The 18854-nt window shown below is 37.6% G+C and overlaps 1 protein-coding gene across 4 annotated transcripts in view; it reads left to right on the forward strand.

Moving 5' to 3' along the window:
• The window catches only part of LOC102879508 (nesprin-1), a 140148-nt gene that overhangs the window by 80152 nt on the left and 41142 nt on the right, over nt 1-18854 (forward strand). For 2 of the 4 annotated variants that reach the window (XM_025049476.1, XM_025049477.1), the window contains 3 exons: nt 1437-1592; nt 6017-6175; nt 6760-6926. In XM_025049476.1, coding sequence (XP_024905244.1) covers nt 1437-1592; nt 6017-6175; nt 6760-6926 — 482 coding nt within the window. Of the gene's footprint in view, nt 1-1436; nt 1593-3831; nt 3954-6016; nt 6176-6759; nt 6927-13343; nt 14084-18854 lie in introns of those variants that run through there. The other 2 variants (XM_025049478.1, XM_025049479.1) reach the window with 2 other exon arrangements.

Consider the following 18854-nt stretch of genomic DNA (forward strand, 5'->3'; position numbering starts at 1 on the left):
TGGGGCCTTATTAGGATCCTCCTGTGTGCCAGTAATTATATCAGTGTTACCTCCGTTGGCTCATGAGGACAAAATGTTCTTTCCGTTTCTGCAGATATGCAAACTGAGGCTTCTGGAAGTTTAATAACTTTTCAAAATTAGTAAACATCGAAGTTACCTGAATCCAAAGGCTTTATTTTTACTACGTAGACTCATCTAATGGAGTCTGTGAGTCTGAGAGAGTGGTTTCTGGTGATGGCGGTGGTATTATTTTTTTAATCCTTACACCAAATCTGATGTTTGATTTGGGGGTTAGAAATTGTTATTAAAAGAGGAAAACCTTTACATTGGTATGACAATTTAATATGTCTACACATATAAACAGAAATGCTTCATATTTAATGTGCCTGTACTATTTTGGTCATTCAGCCTAAAACTGTTACCATGGGACCTCATCTCTCAAAATACACAACAGTTACTAGCATGCCCTGCTATTAAGTTTGGAAATTAAAAGGATGCATTTTGATTCAGCTCTCTGCTACTCTTCCCCCAAACCACCCTTAACAGCAAAACAAAGCAATTACCCGGAAAATTCAGGCTGAAACCTCGTTTGAGGCAATTGCCTGGGAAGTTAGCCTCAGACAGTACCGTTAATTGCTTTGCCTTTGGAAACTTGCCTCCTGTGTGGAGGCAAAAAGAGAAGGGAAAAGCCATGTGAAGTATTCTATTTATATACTAAATTAGCTGGAATCTAAAAACATCAAGAGCTGGGGAAAAAACATGAGTTATACAAATTGCAAAACCTGTTCAACCATTGGGGAAACTAATGTCAACTTATTTAAATATCGTTTTATATTTTTTTCTTAAATCATTCCCATAAAGATCAGAAGACATATTTTTTACAGTTACTTAAAGAAATCTCTGCTCCTGCAGAAAATGCATTCAGTCCATTATTTTAAATTGAATAATAGCAGCAACAGATCTTTTCAGCTATTACATTATAAGTCTATATTGTAGAATGTAGCAATTCATAGTGTTTGAAGATGAAAGTTAAATCTAGGAGTTTGGGGTTTTAAAAAAGATTTGATTTACATGATCAGTAACTCAAGACAAAAAGAAAGGATGGGTTAGGGGGTTATGAAGTCAGTTTAAAAGAAAAGTTCAATGAAGTGCTGAAATGTCAAAGAAAAGATGATCAAATGATCAATGAAATGGTGAACAGATGGTATAGGAAGATTCTGTAAGCAACATGATATTTAATCAGAAGAACTTGACAAATTATCAAGGTGTGTAGGAAGCAAATAAGTAGATACCAAGTTAGATGTTCGAACAGAGTGGGATGGAAAGGTAATTGCATCAAGAAGGGATTCTGAATATACTACAGAAATTGTTGATGACGGATGTCAGTGGGTATTCAAGATTTGTTTTGTTTTGTTTTGTTTTGTTTTTTAATCCAGGAATTGGAAAATGCAGTGGGGAGCTGGACAGATGACTTGGCACAGCTGACACTACTGAAGGACACCCTCTGTACCTACATCAGTGCCGATGATATCTCCATCCTGAACGAACGCGTGGAGCTTCTGCAGAGGCAGTGGGAAGAACTATGCCATCAGGTAAGATAAATGCTACACTCAGCATTAGCTCAGAAAGGTGGAAACCTGGCAGAGGATTGGAATGTCAAATGTCTTGAGCCACATTTGGACCCGTCCCATAACTCATAGTGAGCACAGAGGAAGAACTCTGTGATTACTACAATAATATTTCGGATGAAGATAATTATTTCTTACCCTTCTGTATTTAAGATGCATTCAAACTGGATTTGTTTTGTTCATTCTTTCACTGACTGGCACAAAATTTTAAAGAGGAATCAAGTTTTGTGGTTCACGGATATGGTTTTGCTAGGTAGATATTAGTGGTCTCTTTCTTACTTTAAACATGTGAAAAACCATTGTTTTATTTGCAATTTTAGAAGATACTGTGGAACTGGTTTTGTATATGGCACATTTATCATTGCTGTTGATTTACCATGGTGGTTTTTAATAATTCATGCTTTGAGACATTTTTAGTCACACTTCACTCATTTATTAATTATCTTCTGTATGTATAATACCTTAAAAGAGATCCCACACTGGGTTTTGATTTGGAAATGAAAGGAAAAGATTGAAGGAAAAGTCATGAGAAGACATTCAAGGCCAAAGGAATAACATCGACTGAAGGCCCACAAGTGAAGAACAGGCTCTGACCGATGGCCTGGAGATTATACTCTCCAAGAAGCAGGGACCATGTCTGTCATGTCCCTTCCTGTTCCCAGTTGCCTTGCCTGGCACATAATAAGCTGTGATGCATATTTGTTAAATGAGTCAGTCACAGTAATTATTGTGAATTTTACAAGCTGCAGTAAACTTCCCTATGATGAAGTTTACAGTTGAGCTGAGACTAAAATTAGTCCAGAAGAATCTATACGGTGAAGAACACTGGGTATAAACAAGTTCACGTCTAGCACTACTTGCTGACTCAATACTTTTCAACATATTAGGTGAAATGAATTGGACTAGATCCATGTCTCAGGCTAACTGATGTCGGTAAAGCTTTCAGAGAGATCGCACTTTAGATATTGACTCCTATTTCCTTCCCAAGCCTGCCTTGAATTGCCCTGCTCCAAGACCTTGCTCAGGCCATTCTTCCTGTCTAGATTGACTTATTCCTTCCCTTCCATTTTCTAAGCCATCTTCTTCTTTCAAATGCCACAACACCTATGATGTCATTGTTTGCGATGCTCGGACTTCAGTATTTTTCTGCTTCTCTGAAGTCCCATTTCTCTTGCGTTCTGTGCCGTCATGGGTCAGTGCATTGTTCCTCTCTTCTTTTTTTAATGTTTGTGACTTGATTTCAAGACTGTGAAGTCCTCAAGGACGAAGACCATTTATTTTTATCTACAGTGCTTAGAGAAGCTAAATGGTCATATGTACTGTTAATAATTTAGACAAGCCTTTAGGACATTTGTTTTATATCTTTGTACTTATGTTCCTCTAAATGTAAAATAATGACAAGGTTTCTGAATATTTTGAAGTTAAGAAGATTATGATTATGCAATACTTTTCAATTTAAGAAAACTAGTACTGTGTAGAAATACCATGAGGTACAAAGGGCACCAATTTCCAGTTACAAGATGAGTAAATTCTGCGGCTCTAACTTACCGCGTGGTGACTCTGATTCACGGACTGTACTATGGACTTGAAAGTTGCTTAAAAAGTAGATCTTAAATGTTCTAACCACACAAAACAGGTAATTATGTAAGGTGATAGGTATGTTAACTAACCTGGTGGTAGTCGTTTCTCCGTATACATGTGTACAAAATCATCACATTGTACACCTTAAACTTACACAATGTTATGTCAATTATATATCAATAAAGCTGGAAAAAGAAAAAAGGAAAAAAATTTATGCTGTAAAATTGCTCACCAGTCTTAGATATATAGAGACATACAGAGAGACAACAGTGCATTTAGAAGTACATTTTGAAAGCTGCTGTTGATCATACGATATGCCATAAAGAGATTCATACCTGTGAGTGGACTCAAACGTAAGTAAAAAAGGAAGCAGACTGAATATATAGTGTTTTTAAGGCATGAAGCTAAAGTGTACATATCTCACATTCCTTCCATCTAATAAGAATATTTAAACAGGTGAGAGTTTAGTCATGGTCATACCGAAGGTGCCAGGATATTAATGTAAGGAGGCATGTAGATCAGTTACTAGTGCTTGAGTTAGCGTTTCCGGAGAAATTCTCTTAAGTATGAAACCACAAAAGGAAATGAGCCTGTGCCTATGTCTCATTTTAAAAGTTACAAACTTGAAATAAACATGGCAGTATCCCTCTGTAAAGAGTGAGGGATCTGTTCATATTCCAGTCAAAGCAGCTGATGGGAAGGCAGGAGTAATTGGGACTCAGATGAGAACGAGGAAGAAGTGCTGTAAGTAAACGTGGCAGAGCAGAGTTAACATGTTAAAGTATCGCATTTTCAAATAGACTCCCCAAATGGTTGATTGCGCCTGTGTGCAGCCAGCCATAGCTTATATTTGCTTTTATTTCTGTTTTGGTTTCTAGATGCATCTGTAATTCTGATTGAGATATAAATATATCATCATTGTAATTGCTCGGTATTTTTCAAATTGTCGTGGTAAAAATATTTGAAGTAGAAAAGGATGTATTTCCTGTTCAGCTGCCTCACTCTGTGAAGGTTTTAGCTGGTACTTGTCAGCTGGTGGCAACGCAGTGTGTTTACACCCTTCAGAAAATGTAAATATGTGCTAAGATGATAAATAATTTGAGGGTTTCAGCCGAACCCAAAGAAAACGGTGGTAGTGTTCCCTTATCATACGACCTAAATATTAGTTTTACAAACCAAAAGGAAAATGCTCTCCCAATTATGAATTTAAATCTTTCGAAAGGCTTTTGGTACATTTGCAGTACATATAGCCTACCTCTTGCTCTTTGAGCTCTTGCTCTGAGTAAGCAAATGAAAGCAACACTTCCACGGTGTGTGATAAACACTAGATATACACATATTCCAGCTACTTAGTGGAGATATTGAATATAGAGGACGGTCGAGGAGGAAACAAAATGAAAAGCTCAAATGATGCCATGTAGTCATGTATAGCAGTAGCAGTATATCAATGGCCTGTTTTTGTTAAGTTTTTAGTATTTACCTGTCACTTTCTTAAATCATTGTTTGTGTTCTATTATGAGCCTACTGTATTCCAGTACATAGGACAATGCTTGGCGCATAGTAGATACTCGTTCACTGTAAACGATAAACATTTGTTTAATGAATTTTGGAACCAATGAAAGATGAGTTTACAAATGAAGAAAGTAAGACTTGGAGAAGATGAATAACCCGGCCCTGGTCATATCATTAGTGCATGATGAAGACTGTTTTTGAATCTCACTTGCCTCTGGATATTTGATCATGTTATATTACAGCCTCTATCAAAGACTCAAGCTTTTGCTGGTCCTATCTCATATTGACTATAAACAAATGCCTCAAATGTCCCTAACCTCTTTCCTTGTCTCTGGAATGGAGATAATAATACCTACCTCTCAAAGAAATATATAATATTTTTCAACTGTTGGTCATCTTTCCTGCAGATGTTTTTGAGAAAAGCCCTGGAAATCATTCCTGCGCATGGCCAAGATTGGGGGGAAGCAGAAGGGAGGAGCTACACATAGCAAGACCTGTTAATCATAAGTCTCAAAGGCAGGAGTTTCTAGTCTTTTCTTGGAAAATGTTTGCTTTGAGAGGTTCCAATTAGGAAAATATAGCTTCAGCTTGGACGTCATTGAACCAGAATTTTAACTATCAGCCACACTCCTAACTCTGATGCTCTGTGAATGAAAAGAAAAAAGTCATATCCACCAGAAAATTCAAAATCTTAGTATTCTAGCAGATCAGAATCCTGTACACTCTGCCGGCAGAGTCCTAGAGGAAAGGGCAGAGAAGGAAGCCATGTGCTCTTATCATCAGTGCTGTCTTGGAACAGCAAAGCATAGGTGAAATTTGTCCCCAAAACTTTTGAATCTGTGTTTTCTTAGCCTTTTCCATTCCTATCAGTATCCATCCGCCCCTCCCCACCCTCACCCCCATACCAGGTAAATTCACTCTTTGGCTGTTTTGTATTTTTCTGCCTCAAAGAAAACTTTTTTTTAGTGAGAGTACAATAATCCTCTTTATATCTACACAGGACCAACTATAGTGTACAGCTGGATTGTTCAGAATGTGTCGGCAGTGAACAGGCACATGGCTCTCCAGGAGGGAAGCACAGGGTTCAATACCTCCCACTTGTCTTAATGGCAGAGACTTGTGAAAACTCGATGCTAAAGAGCAGCGTCCCTGGACTGCACCTCAGGGAATGATACCTAAGGACAGGCACTATCGCTTCTATCGGTCCGCCCAGCAAGTGCATGGGCTATTTCCCCCAGGATATGAGTTCCACTCTGATTATCCTTTTGCATTTTCTCTCATTTTAAACTTTTCAGCTCTCCCTAAGGCGGCAGCAAGTAAGCGAGAGGTTGAATGAATGGGCAGTCTTCAGTGAGAAGAACAAGGAGCTTTGCGAATGGTTGACTCAGATGGAAAGCAAAGTTTCCCAAAATGGAGACATTCTCATTGAAGAAATGATAGAGAAGCTCAAGAAGGTATGAGATGCCTGGCTACATATGTTTTCACTCTTCCTAATGCTTAGGCGTACTTTTAGTAGGTAGATGGTCTGGCTCATAATTACGTTCCTGTCACTCTATTACAAATGTTTTACCTTCTTCATATAAAACAAACTTGCATGGAAAAGCTTCTTTTATGCTAAAAATACAGAGAATATTTTCACTTTGTAATGATATAGATTATCTGCTGATAAATAATATTCACTATTTTGGGGTGTAGTTACCAGTTCAGTGGGAATCATTTATGCATATTAGTTTTCTTTTGTGTTTCTTGTTTTTGTTTTTAAAGTGGTAACATCACTAGAGAGGAACTAAGAAAAAAATCCTAGGATCAAGAAAACTGACAGTTTCTTTAGAAAACATAATTTATAAACATAATTTATAAACCTGAGAAATAGGTTCTACTAAGTCTTGTACACATGGACAGATATTCACGGGGTATTCCTCATGCCCAAACTATTCCTAAGCGCTAGAAAACTGTAATTATCACATTTCTAGTACAGCCAAGCTGAAAGTATCAGGAATATGCTTTCTGACCTCTATGATTGCTACTTATTACACAGGATTATCAAGAAGAAATTGCTATTGCCCAAGAGAACAAAATCCAGCTTCAACAAATGGGAGAGCGACTTGCTAGAGCCAGCCATGAAAGCAAAGCCTCTGAGATCGAATACAAGCTCGGAAAGGTCAACGACCGGTGGCAGCATCTCCTGGATCTCATGGCAGCCAGGTAACAAGGACCTGTCAATAGACACGTGCGTGCAGAGTTTTAAAGCGTTCAGTCCATCTTACGTTTCAGCTAGAGATAATCCAATAAATCTCCGTTCTTTATTCCAGCATTTTAGTTCATGCTTTTCTCATAAATGTCACTTCTGTTAACTTTAAAATTCTTATTTTATAAACTTAATGGTGTTTGCAGTTAGCTGAAAGAAAGTCATATCCAAACAAAATTTATTCTCAAGAGAAAATTATTTATTTTAGGACTTCATGGATATTCAGCTGCCTGAAAGGAAGAATGTAAAACTGTCAATCATTATCTTGGGGGGTGTTTTGGTCTACAATAGCCAAAAAAAAAAAGTTTTCACATTCCTACTTATTTCTCATTAGCAAGGAATAAAGCTAAATATTGCCACTCTATTTAGTTGTAAAAATAATCTGCTTCATTATTGTAATTTTGTGCTTAGCTTTTAATGATAACTATTAAGTGTCTGCCTCATCTATAAGAGGAATATTACATTCAGGTTCTATTGCAGAAGGGTAGGGTGAGTAAAAGGAATAAAATCAAAAAGAAAAATATATACAAGGGTCTTTACTAGCACATAGAAGTCTGACATGATTGAATGAGGCAGTGTTATTTGATGTGAAAAGAGGGAATGACTAAGTAGATGCTTTAGGTTAGCTGGACGTCACTTCATGTTGGAATGGAGGCTCTATGAGAGCAGACATCTTTGCCCATTCTGTTCACTGAATATTGGAAACACCAAGAACAGCACCTGGATGCAATGAATGAATGAATTAATATTTGAATATTTGAATGGGTATTCTTCTTTATGGCAGTTTGGAGAGTTGGAATGTAACAAATGCTTCTGATTCACAGCCATTTTGGAGCTAATCCCCAATACACTTTTTTATCTGTATTCCTTTCTTGAGCCGTGCTACATAAAAATGGACACGAAACAGAGCCTTTTGAATACTGTGTGCCCACAAAAACTGCGTGTAGGCATGACAATTCCATATGTTAATTTTGAAAACATTTTGTATATTTTTTTCTATAATGGAGTTATCAAAGAGGATCTAATTTAAGAAAAAAGTGACATAATTTATTATATTTTCATAAAACAAAAATGGAATAAATGCTTACGTTTATTTACAAATTTTCAAAATGTTTAACAGTTAGCACTGTAACAGCTAACATTTATCTAACCCCTAGTTTGTGCCAGTGACGATGCTACAGGCTTCATACGCATCTTCTCATGAGTTATTCACAACACACTTTGAAGTGCACATTATTATTATACTTGTTTTCCAAATGCAGAAGCTGAAGCTTGGGTTTGTCCATGGTCACACGTGCTGAGTGCCAGAGCCTGCACCCTCAGACTGCACAGCCCATGGTCTAGAGCACTGTGCTCTCTTAGCTGCCAGACTTATGACTTCCTTATCTCTGTATTCATGGTGGGAGTACAGATAGCCAAAGAAATCAAGTAAAATGATGAGCTAAATGCTCTAAGCAATGGTACTATAAAGAGATGGAAGCGTACAGTTCAATTTAAATTACTGTAAGTTTTTAGGCATCTTTGTAGGTTTAGGATCCCAATGCTCTGTTTGAGATTCTCAGTCACTGATAAAATCTTATTTCAGAAGGAGAAATTAAATCCTCTTGTGCTATAAATACCCTTCTTCGGGAAGCCACCCTCTTGGTAAACAGTCCTGAATTCTTTTGGTCAGGTGATGACTCATGGATTGGCTTGCATTGCCATGTAATTCAGCTAAACCAGTTAACATTCTTTATTTTAATTTTGCGTGGCTCAATGGTGTGAAATATGAGGACACACTATGTCAAAGATGTTTTAAATTTGATATAATTTAAGCGTAAGCAGCTAGTTTAGTGTATGCCTACCTGTTAGCCAACATTACATCAAATGAATTAGGTGTTTTAGCCTCAAAATCATGATTATTTATAACTTCTCTGTCTGATGGTTCAAGGGAGAATTTTCTAGATGTTATTTAGTTTATTTTTCCAAAGGATACATTACTAAAGTTGAATCAGTTAAATATTTATAACGTACATATACTATAGTCCCAAAAATGCTCGTATGTTTCTACTTTTGTGAAGTAGACTATTGTGGAAGACTTTTGTACATATGTTGTCCATTTCTAATTGCCTCCTTCCAAAGTGGACTAGATGATGTGTTGACCATTAACTTATCTTCAAGTTTAATGCCACACGGTATTCATAGTCTCCTTGAAGCCTCTCCTAAATGACCCTCCACCATTACATTTGCCTTCTATCTCCTTGTTTATCAGAGCTTGCTAGTGCACAAACTAGATGCCACCTCCTGCACCCAAATTCCACTATGACCTGCCAGCTGAAATATTTGATTCAGTTTCTATGATTCAGTCTCATTCAACGCTCTTCTCTCTTTCGACTTTTTTTGTCATACTGATTCATTAAAACAGAACATAACCTAGTTATGCCTTTTGACATTTCTTTGTGTTTTGGTGCTCTTGTGGGAATGGAGAGGTTATTCTTGAAGATGATTTTAAGTGAGAATTTTCTAGATGTTATTTAGTTTATTTTTTCAAAAGGTACATTACTAAAGTTGAATTTTCAGTGAATAGATTATATTTTCAGTGAATAGCTTCCCAAATAACAACAGAACATAACCCAGTTATGCCTTTTGACATTTTTTTGTGTTTTGGTGCTCTTGTGGGAATGGAGAGGTTATTCTTGAAGATGATTTTAAGTGAGAATTCTCTAGATGTTATTTAGTTTACTTTTTCAAAAGGTACATTACTAAAGTTGAATTTTCAGTGAATAGATTATATTTTCAGTGAATAGCTTCCCAAATAACAGAAATATGCTGATGAGAGACAGACAGACACAGAGACAGACAGAGGAAGATTCACCGATAATAATCCTATTACTACAGACAAATAGAACGCATGGTTGTGTCAACTTCCTATCACTAGTGGATTAATTTAGACCATTCTGAGTACAAAACAGGTGTGTTTTGCATTGAATTTTTTAACCATTCTCAATCGTTGTCAGTTTTTTAGGGCAATGAGATGTGCTCAGTTACTTTTAGGGCTCAGTGGACAGTGTTGCATACTTTCCATACTTTCTAGACCTTCTTGGTCCAGGATAGCAGACACTAGCTAGGTGAGGCTATTTAAACTTAGTGAAATGGAATACAATTAAATTACAGTTTAATTTTAATTCTAGTCAGTTGCACTGGCCACATTGCCAATGTTTAATAACCATATGAGGATGATAGCTACCTTACTGGGCACTACAGATTCAGAATCTTTTCATCATCCCAGAAAGTTCTATTGTTCAGCACTGGCTTAGACAATTGAAAGCATTTCTGAGCCCTTGATTTTCACTAAGAGTCAACATAAGAAACAGTCATCATTGTAATTTCTATAAAACTGTCTTCAAGGATTCTGGCTTTCATTTTGTCAGTGAACTCTCTGATAAAACCCACATAGCAATTTTTCTAGAGCTCAGGAGTAACAGAAAATTTGTCTTTTAGCATTAGTTTTTTAGTGCTTCTTATAATAGGCAATGCATTTTCGAACATTTCCTATCTCAGGGTCTAGGCAAGTCAGACTTAAGTCGTTTGCTCTGCTGTAATGACTTAAAAAAATTGACTAGACTCTCTAAAATAAGTATATTCTTCTTCCCTGCATCAAACCTAAATCCCCATCACCAGAACAAAAGCACACTTTAGTTACTTGGCTCTGTTTTTTTCTTTCAATAACAGTTTTATTGACATATAATTTACATACTGTATAACGCTTCTATCAAAAGCATACAATTCAGTGATTTTTTAGTATATTTACAGAGCGTTACATTCATCACCACTATCAATTTTAGAACAGTTTTATCCCCACCAAATAAAACCCTATTACCCATTAACAATCCCCTTTCCTCCCTCTACTCTCCTTCCTCCAGCCCCGGTCCACCCCTAATCCACTTTTTGTCTGTATAGATTTACGCATTTTGGTAGGTTCATGTACATGGAATTGTATAATATATGGTGTTTCTGTGACTGGTTGCTTTTATTCTGTGTATTTATTATAGTTCTATTGAACATTGCATAGAAGTAGAGTAAAAACAAATGCAATTCATAAAAATCTATCAAATGCCTCCCACGTATGAACTGCGCATATTGCAACAAGGCAGAGGTTGGCAGACTTCCTGCACAGGACCAGAGAATAGAGGTTTTAGGCTTTGTGGGCCAGACGGTTGCTACCAAAACTCTTGTGTCGTTGTATGGCAAAAGCACCCATAGAGACTACGTCAACAGAAAAGCCAGGCTGGGTTCCCATGGCATTGTATTTACCAAAACAGGTGGGCAGCTGTAATTGGCTGATGCCGGCTCTTACAGGTACAGATCAAAAAGAAAATGGTCTCTAACCAAATAAGGGTAGTAAAGCAAGTATGCACATGACCCCTCAGGGTCTTCCTCTTCCTGTTGTATCTTCCCCTCAGTCCCCCGCCCCCACCTGGCCTGACCAGCTCCTAGCTCTTCACCTTCTTTCTTTTCTCCAGCTCAGGTCAAATTCTTCTTACCTGCTCACGAGGCTGTACTTCTCCTTCATAGCATTTCCCTCTCCATAATAAATACCTTTGTGGGGGCAGTTGATTAAGGGTTTCTTTTCTCTTTGAAAATGTAAGCGTATCCAACTTGAGCACCAGTGTCATCCCAGAACCTGACAGTTCTTCTGACAGAGTGGTCACTCCAATATTTGTTGAGTTTTTCCCATCTACAGCATAGGATGGAAAGTGGCAGACGTACAGAGAAGAATAAAGCTGAGCTCAGGCTTCGGTCTTCAGCTGCCCAGGTTGTAACGTGTTTCTGCTTCACCTACACCATACATTACTTGTCTTCTCACTACCTCAGTTACCACATGTGCAAAAGGTTATTCGGAGGTTTAGATGAGATAGTACCCGTGAACCACTTAGCACGTGAAATGCTCAATAAGCATCAGCTCTCATCTCAGAGGGAGTTCAGAGGCTCTACTTTAGAGGTGGGTAAACAGCATGTGCAGTGCAAAAAAGGCTTTGCGCAGTTGTGGCAGCTGCCCTCAGACGGAGTTTCGGTCTAACGGGAGTTCTGCCCGCACTAGAGGAAAAAGGAGACTTCATTCTTGGCATTTATGGCTGTTATTGTCTCATTGTAGTCAGTCTAGAGATATCTGACTAAGACCAGGAAAGCAGAGATGCAGCAAGCATGGAAACAGCACATCAGGAAACCTGAGTTTAGTCCTCCCTGTTCTGGCTGTGTGACCTAGGGCTTTCTGCATAACCTCTCTGAGCCCAAGATGCCTCATTTTCAAAATAACTGCCACATCTCCAATGAGACAACATGGGAAAGGACCATAGACACTATTAAAACACTATGTATACCAATCTCATTCTTCTACAGAGCTACAGAGTAGTCATGGTTTTAATATACCATGATTTATCCAGTATTTTCCCTATTGGTGGACATTTATATTGTTATTTATTTATTTATTTTTTGCTGTTGCTACAATTGTATCTTTAAAGCCTTGACTTGCCTGATATTTAATTCACTGGATTAAATGTATCATGCTAATGATAACGAGCAGGGGAGGAAAAACAACAAACTTTAACCCATGAGGAAAACTGAATAAAGTAAAAAGGAATTAAACTAAAGAAATAATGGCAATAAAAAAGTTTAACGTTCTCAAGTTTTTTTAATGTTATTCATAATCAAGAAAAAATAAATTTTCCTACTATTATGATTCATGACCAATATATTCCTTTAACCAAAGCTTATGTTCACATTCCCGATATGTTAAAAATAATATATCAGAGGAGTGATTGTTGTATTTTAAAAAGTCACAATAGGATATGTTTAAGTGGCAAGATTTGAAAAATAATTTTATTTATCACTAACTTTTCTGGAGTATGTTTCTTATATATAAAATACAGGTTTGCTTCTTTTACAAAGAAAATGTGTTTCTGTTTTAAAAGCAATCAACTCACACAAGCAAAACCAAATGTCTTGTGTTATTTTAGTTGCAATTCGTTATATACAGCTTTTAAAAAGAACTTGGCAAACGTTCATTATTTATTAAGTTATTTCTAACTTATTTGTGTGTATGTATACCTTACTCCAAACAGGATTTAAAGCAGCCAGCATTAGTCACATTGTATTAAATTACCAGTAATTAATAATTTGGAAGATTATTTTCTTTAAAAGTTAAATTATGAAATTAATACAGACTCAGTGCAGAAAATTTGGAAACTCTTGAAATTCACAAAAGAAGAAAAAGTTACCTGAAATTCCACCAAGCAAATGAATACTTTTGTTTTTAATCATCTTAAAATGAACACATTATTTTTGTTACTTTCCATTATTATTTTTAAAAGGACAAAGGCTTTAAATATGTAAGGGGAGAATAATTTTTTTTTTTTTATTTTCATGCTCACATAGTCTGTCTACTCAAAGATCAAGACCAAGTACTATCCCACAGAATATCATTTCCATCCCGCCTTCCCTAACCGCCCCTAAAACTCCTACTTACACCACTTAGCTGGCATATGAGGCTGAAGAAAAAAAGAAATTGCTCCTCTTTGCTACTGCAATCGGCTGTGCTCATGGAGATTTTGTTTGTTTGCATTTGAGTGATTTATTTTTTTCAAACATCCTGTCCGAGTTAACAAATAGCCCACAAGAAAAGGTGACTGTCCTTGCAGAGCGATGGAGTGTCTGCAGCCAGCCTTATTTTGATGGCTTTCTTTCTTTAGACCTGGAGCCTCCCCCTCCTTGCAAATTACCCTGAGCCTTTCCCCTTCTTACACTCGTGGCCTACATTCCAGGAGATCAAGCCTGGCACATGTTAATGAATGTAGGTTTTATTTAGAAACATGACCACTTGTCACTGCTCAGTGTCATATTATCAGGCAGAGAGACTTACCAACATTTGTCTAGAGTGAGCATTTTCATACTTCCACGTACAGACAAGGGGAAACTTTCATCCCTACTCAGAGTTTAGCCTTTTGCTCTACAGACTTAACTTTTTGCAAGTGGAAGCTTCATGGTGGTGGCGGAAAATCTATGTGCCTCGAGGATGGCAGAGGACGGCTGTGCGGACTCAGATCTTCCAGAGTGTAACTGCGATGTCACAAGGCAGGCATCTCCTTGAGTTTCTTCCATTACGCATAGCTTTCGTGTTACGTGAGGTTTATAGGGTAGATGCTGGAGCTTTACTCTGTAATTGTTTTTGCAAATGTTAAGTGGAGATGATTGGGGTTAGGAGATCGTTGGCTGTGGACTCCTGAGAGTTATTTGTTGTCTGCTTTCTTGTCCCCCGACTGGGCATGCAGAGCTGGATGAAAAGGCGAATGGACTTAGTTATGGCTTGGTATTCCAGTTGTCTCTGGACCGTATGCCTCGTCCAAGGGTATAGCTACAGTAGAAAGCAGGAGACACAGGAAAGAGATTCAGAAAAAGATCCAGTAAAAAGATCCGGTTAGTCCATCATCGGCTATTTAAAGGATGGGCTCCTGATGAAATAGAAATTCAGCCTTCGCCAGTTCACAGCTTTGTAGCTGAAAGCTTTTCTTTTATTAAATAAAAATCTACTCATATTTTAAGAGCCTGGAGGGTTTTGTGTGCAAGAGAAAATTGTTTCTGTTTATTTTTGTCAGTAAGTTTTGGTCAATGACTAGTATAAAGATTTTAAATATATATGCAACGTGTGAAGTTTATGTCTAAAATAGTAACTGCATTATGCAAAGGTTTATTTCATGATTTTTTTCTAGTTAGAATAGATCGTATCAGGAATTTTCATTTCATTTAAAAAAATTTTTTTTCTACCCTAACATCTCCCAAAAAAATTTCTACTGATGAATGATGAATAGGATTTACTAATGATACTTTTGTTTCTATTATATTTTGAATATAAAATTTTGTTTTTGTTTTTGTTTCCGAATCTACTAAATTAGTTTGGAAGAAAGTAGTGATATATATATATACATAATGTTTGCGTATATGTGTATATCTGTGTGACAATATTAAGAATTAAGAACTGGATAACTTGGTTTAGCAGTAGAATCCTTCTCCATAGAGGTCAGACACCTATAATACACATTGGACTGTGAAAGGAAAACCATAAGCTGTAGGGATTTAAGATTTAACTGGCTCGCTAAACCTACCCAGTCTTGTGACATCTGTAAACATCTATTTTAAATTATAATCCTGGATGCTACCAAAAAGAATGTTGCTCAAACTTTTTATAATGATAGATAAATAAAAATATTGTGACACTTTATCCAAGGATTTTTTTAAAGACATAATGAGAAAATTATGGAACATTTCTCTTAAAAAAGAATGATCCTTGTCCTGCAAATATCAAGTTCAGTAAACTCAAAGGAGACATACACGGGCTTTCCTGATCACTTTCTCTCAGCTCACATCTGCTCCCCATAACACGCACAATGTATTTTGCTATTTGCAGTCAAATACACTTTTTGAAAAATGAGAAAGGAGAACCACTTAAATGTTCACCCCATTGACTTTACAAAGATTTACACATTCATCTGAAAGAGGAACTTGTCCCTAATGGACTATATGAACAAGCATTTCCATGTCACGATGCCCGTGACATATTACACACTAACTGCTCTGCCTACTGGAACTCGTTCAATATTATACAAGGTAACGAATCCTATAAATTATTTGGCTAATATAGACAATATCCAGTGGAACTCTTGTTTGTTTACATCCCTTTGTGTCTTGCATCTGTTGATCACTTTTGTAAGTAAATTTTGAACCAAGAAAATGAATGAATTTTAGGTACTTGACAAATAGACCATTTGCAAATGTTAGACCTAGAGGAAAATGTAAGGATACATTTAATATCAACTAATTATTATCAAATAAATTTAAGAATAACTTTGTTAACATATTTTACTTAGAATGCTAATTATTAATGTTTAGCAGGCAGTTAAATAGTGCCCACTTTTGTGCAAAGCTTAGTATGGCATGGGAAAAAGAAAACCAAAAATGGAAATTCACAGTTCCAACTTTTTAAGGAACTTACCACAGGGGAGAGAAATTGTGCATAAATAATAGCATGGAGTTAAAATAAGGAAGCAAGGATGGAGGTACTCTTCCAGCCTCTGGCCTTAAACAAAACCCTGACAATATTATGAGATTGCTGTAAAACCCCATCCCAAAGCATAGTCTACATTCAGATCTTGCCAAATCTGAAGACAGGAAACTGGTTAAGTGGGAGAGCTTCCCTAGAGCAGGGGTCCCCCAACTCCCAGGCTGTGGACCGGTATCGGTCCATGGCCTGTTAGGAACCGGGCCACACAGCAGGAGGTAAGTGGCAGGTGAGCCAGCGAAGCTTCATCTGTATTTGCAGCCGCTCCCCAGTGCCAATATCACAGCCTCAGCTCCACCTCAGATCCTCAAGCATCAGATGCTCATAGGAGCACTGGTCCATGGTGCCAAAAAGGTTGGGGACCGCACTGCCCTAGAGGACATTCTTGCTAAGGTAAAAGCAGGACGGACATCTCAGTGCAATGAGCCATTCTTCAGTCCTGCCCCAGTGGGTTTTTTGATGGTAGACTGTCCTTTCAGCCTGGGCGCTAAAGCAGGGTAGCCAGGACAGTGTCAATCCTGAGTCCATGCCGTGACCATTGGTAGGATGTGCCCCCTGAGCTTTGCACCCAGGAGCCATTGTAACACTGTCATTCACTGACGGACACTCAAGCGGATTCTATCTTGTATCTGAGAGAAAGGTGAATGGGTTTTAGGTAAAACTTCTTGACATGATTGTTCAAGGCCAATACCTTGAAATATCCTGAGCGCAAGGCACAATTTATATTTATAAAGCTAATTAGAGAAGCCCTATCTTGAAAAGAATTATGACTCACGATAAACAATGCAACTCAGGCTTTCCATCCTGATCTATAGACTGTCTTGTGGCATATGGACATCATTTTTAAATACACTTTTTTTCCCAAACAATACAAGGTAATGCACCTAAAGGTGCCTTCACGAACTGAAACATTATTCAAATACAGGTACTATTCTTATTATAATTAGTGGAATATAGGTATTAGTATTAAGAGCTAACCATACTGGAAATCCTCTTAAAAGCATTTGTATGACCAAGAGGAAAGTGGTTGTATCATGACTAGATTTTCACTCAAGGGACAAACACGGATTTATGGAAACTGTAATAGCAGCGGTGATACCAGTTTTATGCGATCAGAAATAAATAGAAAGGCTGAAAATACTTTGGCTATGAGGCATTTTCTCCAGAGCTCTTGACCAGAGAAGCCCATCCGAGTCACCTGGGGAGGAGCAAGGGGGGAGGTGGGAAGAGAGTGAGCAGTTGGCACGTGAGGTTTGAGAGCAGTGATGCTTTAACAGCCAGAGCTCCAGAATCACCTCGTTAACTGTCTGAAAATAATCGAGCTAAATACTTGATGACTTTGAGTGCAAGTGGTCAGTCTGAGAGCATTCGATTGCAGATCGCTGCCTTGAAATATGTCACATTCCCAGAATTTTGAAAAGTCACGTTGCGCTTGACATTTTTAAAGCAGTTACCTCTTTAATTAATCCAAGTTGACATCTCTGAGATTGAAGTATTTTGCTTATCTGCCATTCATTTATATCATGAGCGGTGTCAATAAGGTGAACACATGTCCTGAACCGAAAGGCAGGATTTACGGTCTAAACGCAAAACTGAATTTTGAATAAGGGCCATGCTAGACGTCACCGATCATGTGCTCATTGTCCCCATCTCCTCTTTTTAGAGCCATCTATGCAGACTCGGCCATGGCAGGCCCTCACCAGCCAGTAATCCAATCATTGAGTTTTGCTGCTATTTTTTTTTGTAATAATAGTTAAGAAATACTATGTATCTCCCCCAAACTCCTGCTCTCACCCTGCCCTCACTTGGAAAACACCTTCCAAAACTAATTTATCTGTCCCTGTGACCTTCACCAGCCTCCTCCATGTCCTCGCTCCATCATCTACGTTCACCTGTAATTTCTCTCCACCTTTTTTTCTTCTATCTTTGGCATCGTCTCCATGGTTCCTTGTTCTCTGCTTAAAAATGTTCTGAAGCTATTCTAAATATTAAATTTCATTAAACAAAACAAACCAATCAATTTTTCATAGTCGCTGGATCACTCTACAGGTTCCATACCGTATTCATTCAACCTTCACTACCTAATTTTTTAAAATAACAAACAACGTTCACTTACCGTTAAGTTTATTTCTTAACGCCTGATGAACAACTGACTTAGGGTCAGCAGAGCCCCTCTGTTAGGTCATGGGTCCTCTTTTCAAGCCTTGCCATACTGTCCTGCTCAGCATGCGAGCGGCCTCACCAGCGGCCTGCATAAAGCTCACCTGGAGCGCTTGTTAAAAGTGCAGATTCCCTGGCCACAAGCACAGAGTTTCTGATTCAGTAGGACTGGGTTGGGATCTAGGAATCTGCATTTATATGAGGCAAACCAGATGAATCTAATAAAGGAGGCAGATCGCACTTTAAGCAACACCTTTTTTAATGAATATATTTGACATATATCATTGCGTAAATTTAAAGTATACGACCTGTTACTTTGACACTTTTATATTTTTTAATATGATCGTCATTGTTGTGATGTTTTTCACAGTACATAATTATAGTACAATATTATTGGCAATATTTATTATACTGTGCATTAGATCTTTATGGCTATGTACTACTTGTTGCAAATTTTACCCTTAAACAACATTAATCTTATCCTCCCCACCAAAGCTTCCTTCTTGAATTTTTCCTGCCTTTAGTTTTAAGCTATACTTTCCTGGTTCATCTCCTTCCTTTCTGATTACTTTTTCTTCATCTGTGATTCCTCCTCTTTAAACAGCTTTTTAAAATTCATATTTATTAGTTCACA

The sequence above is a fragment of the Pteropus alecto genome, unplaced genomic scaffold, assembly GCF_000325575.1.
Source record: "Pteropus alecto unplaced genomic scaffold, ASM32557v1 scaffold176, whole genome shotgun sequence".
NCBI classification, from domain to species: Eukaryota; Metazoa; Chordata; class Mammalia; order Chiroptera; family Pteropodidae; genus Pteropus; species Pteropus alecto.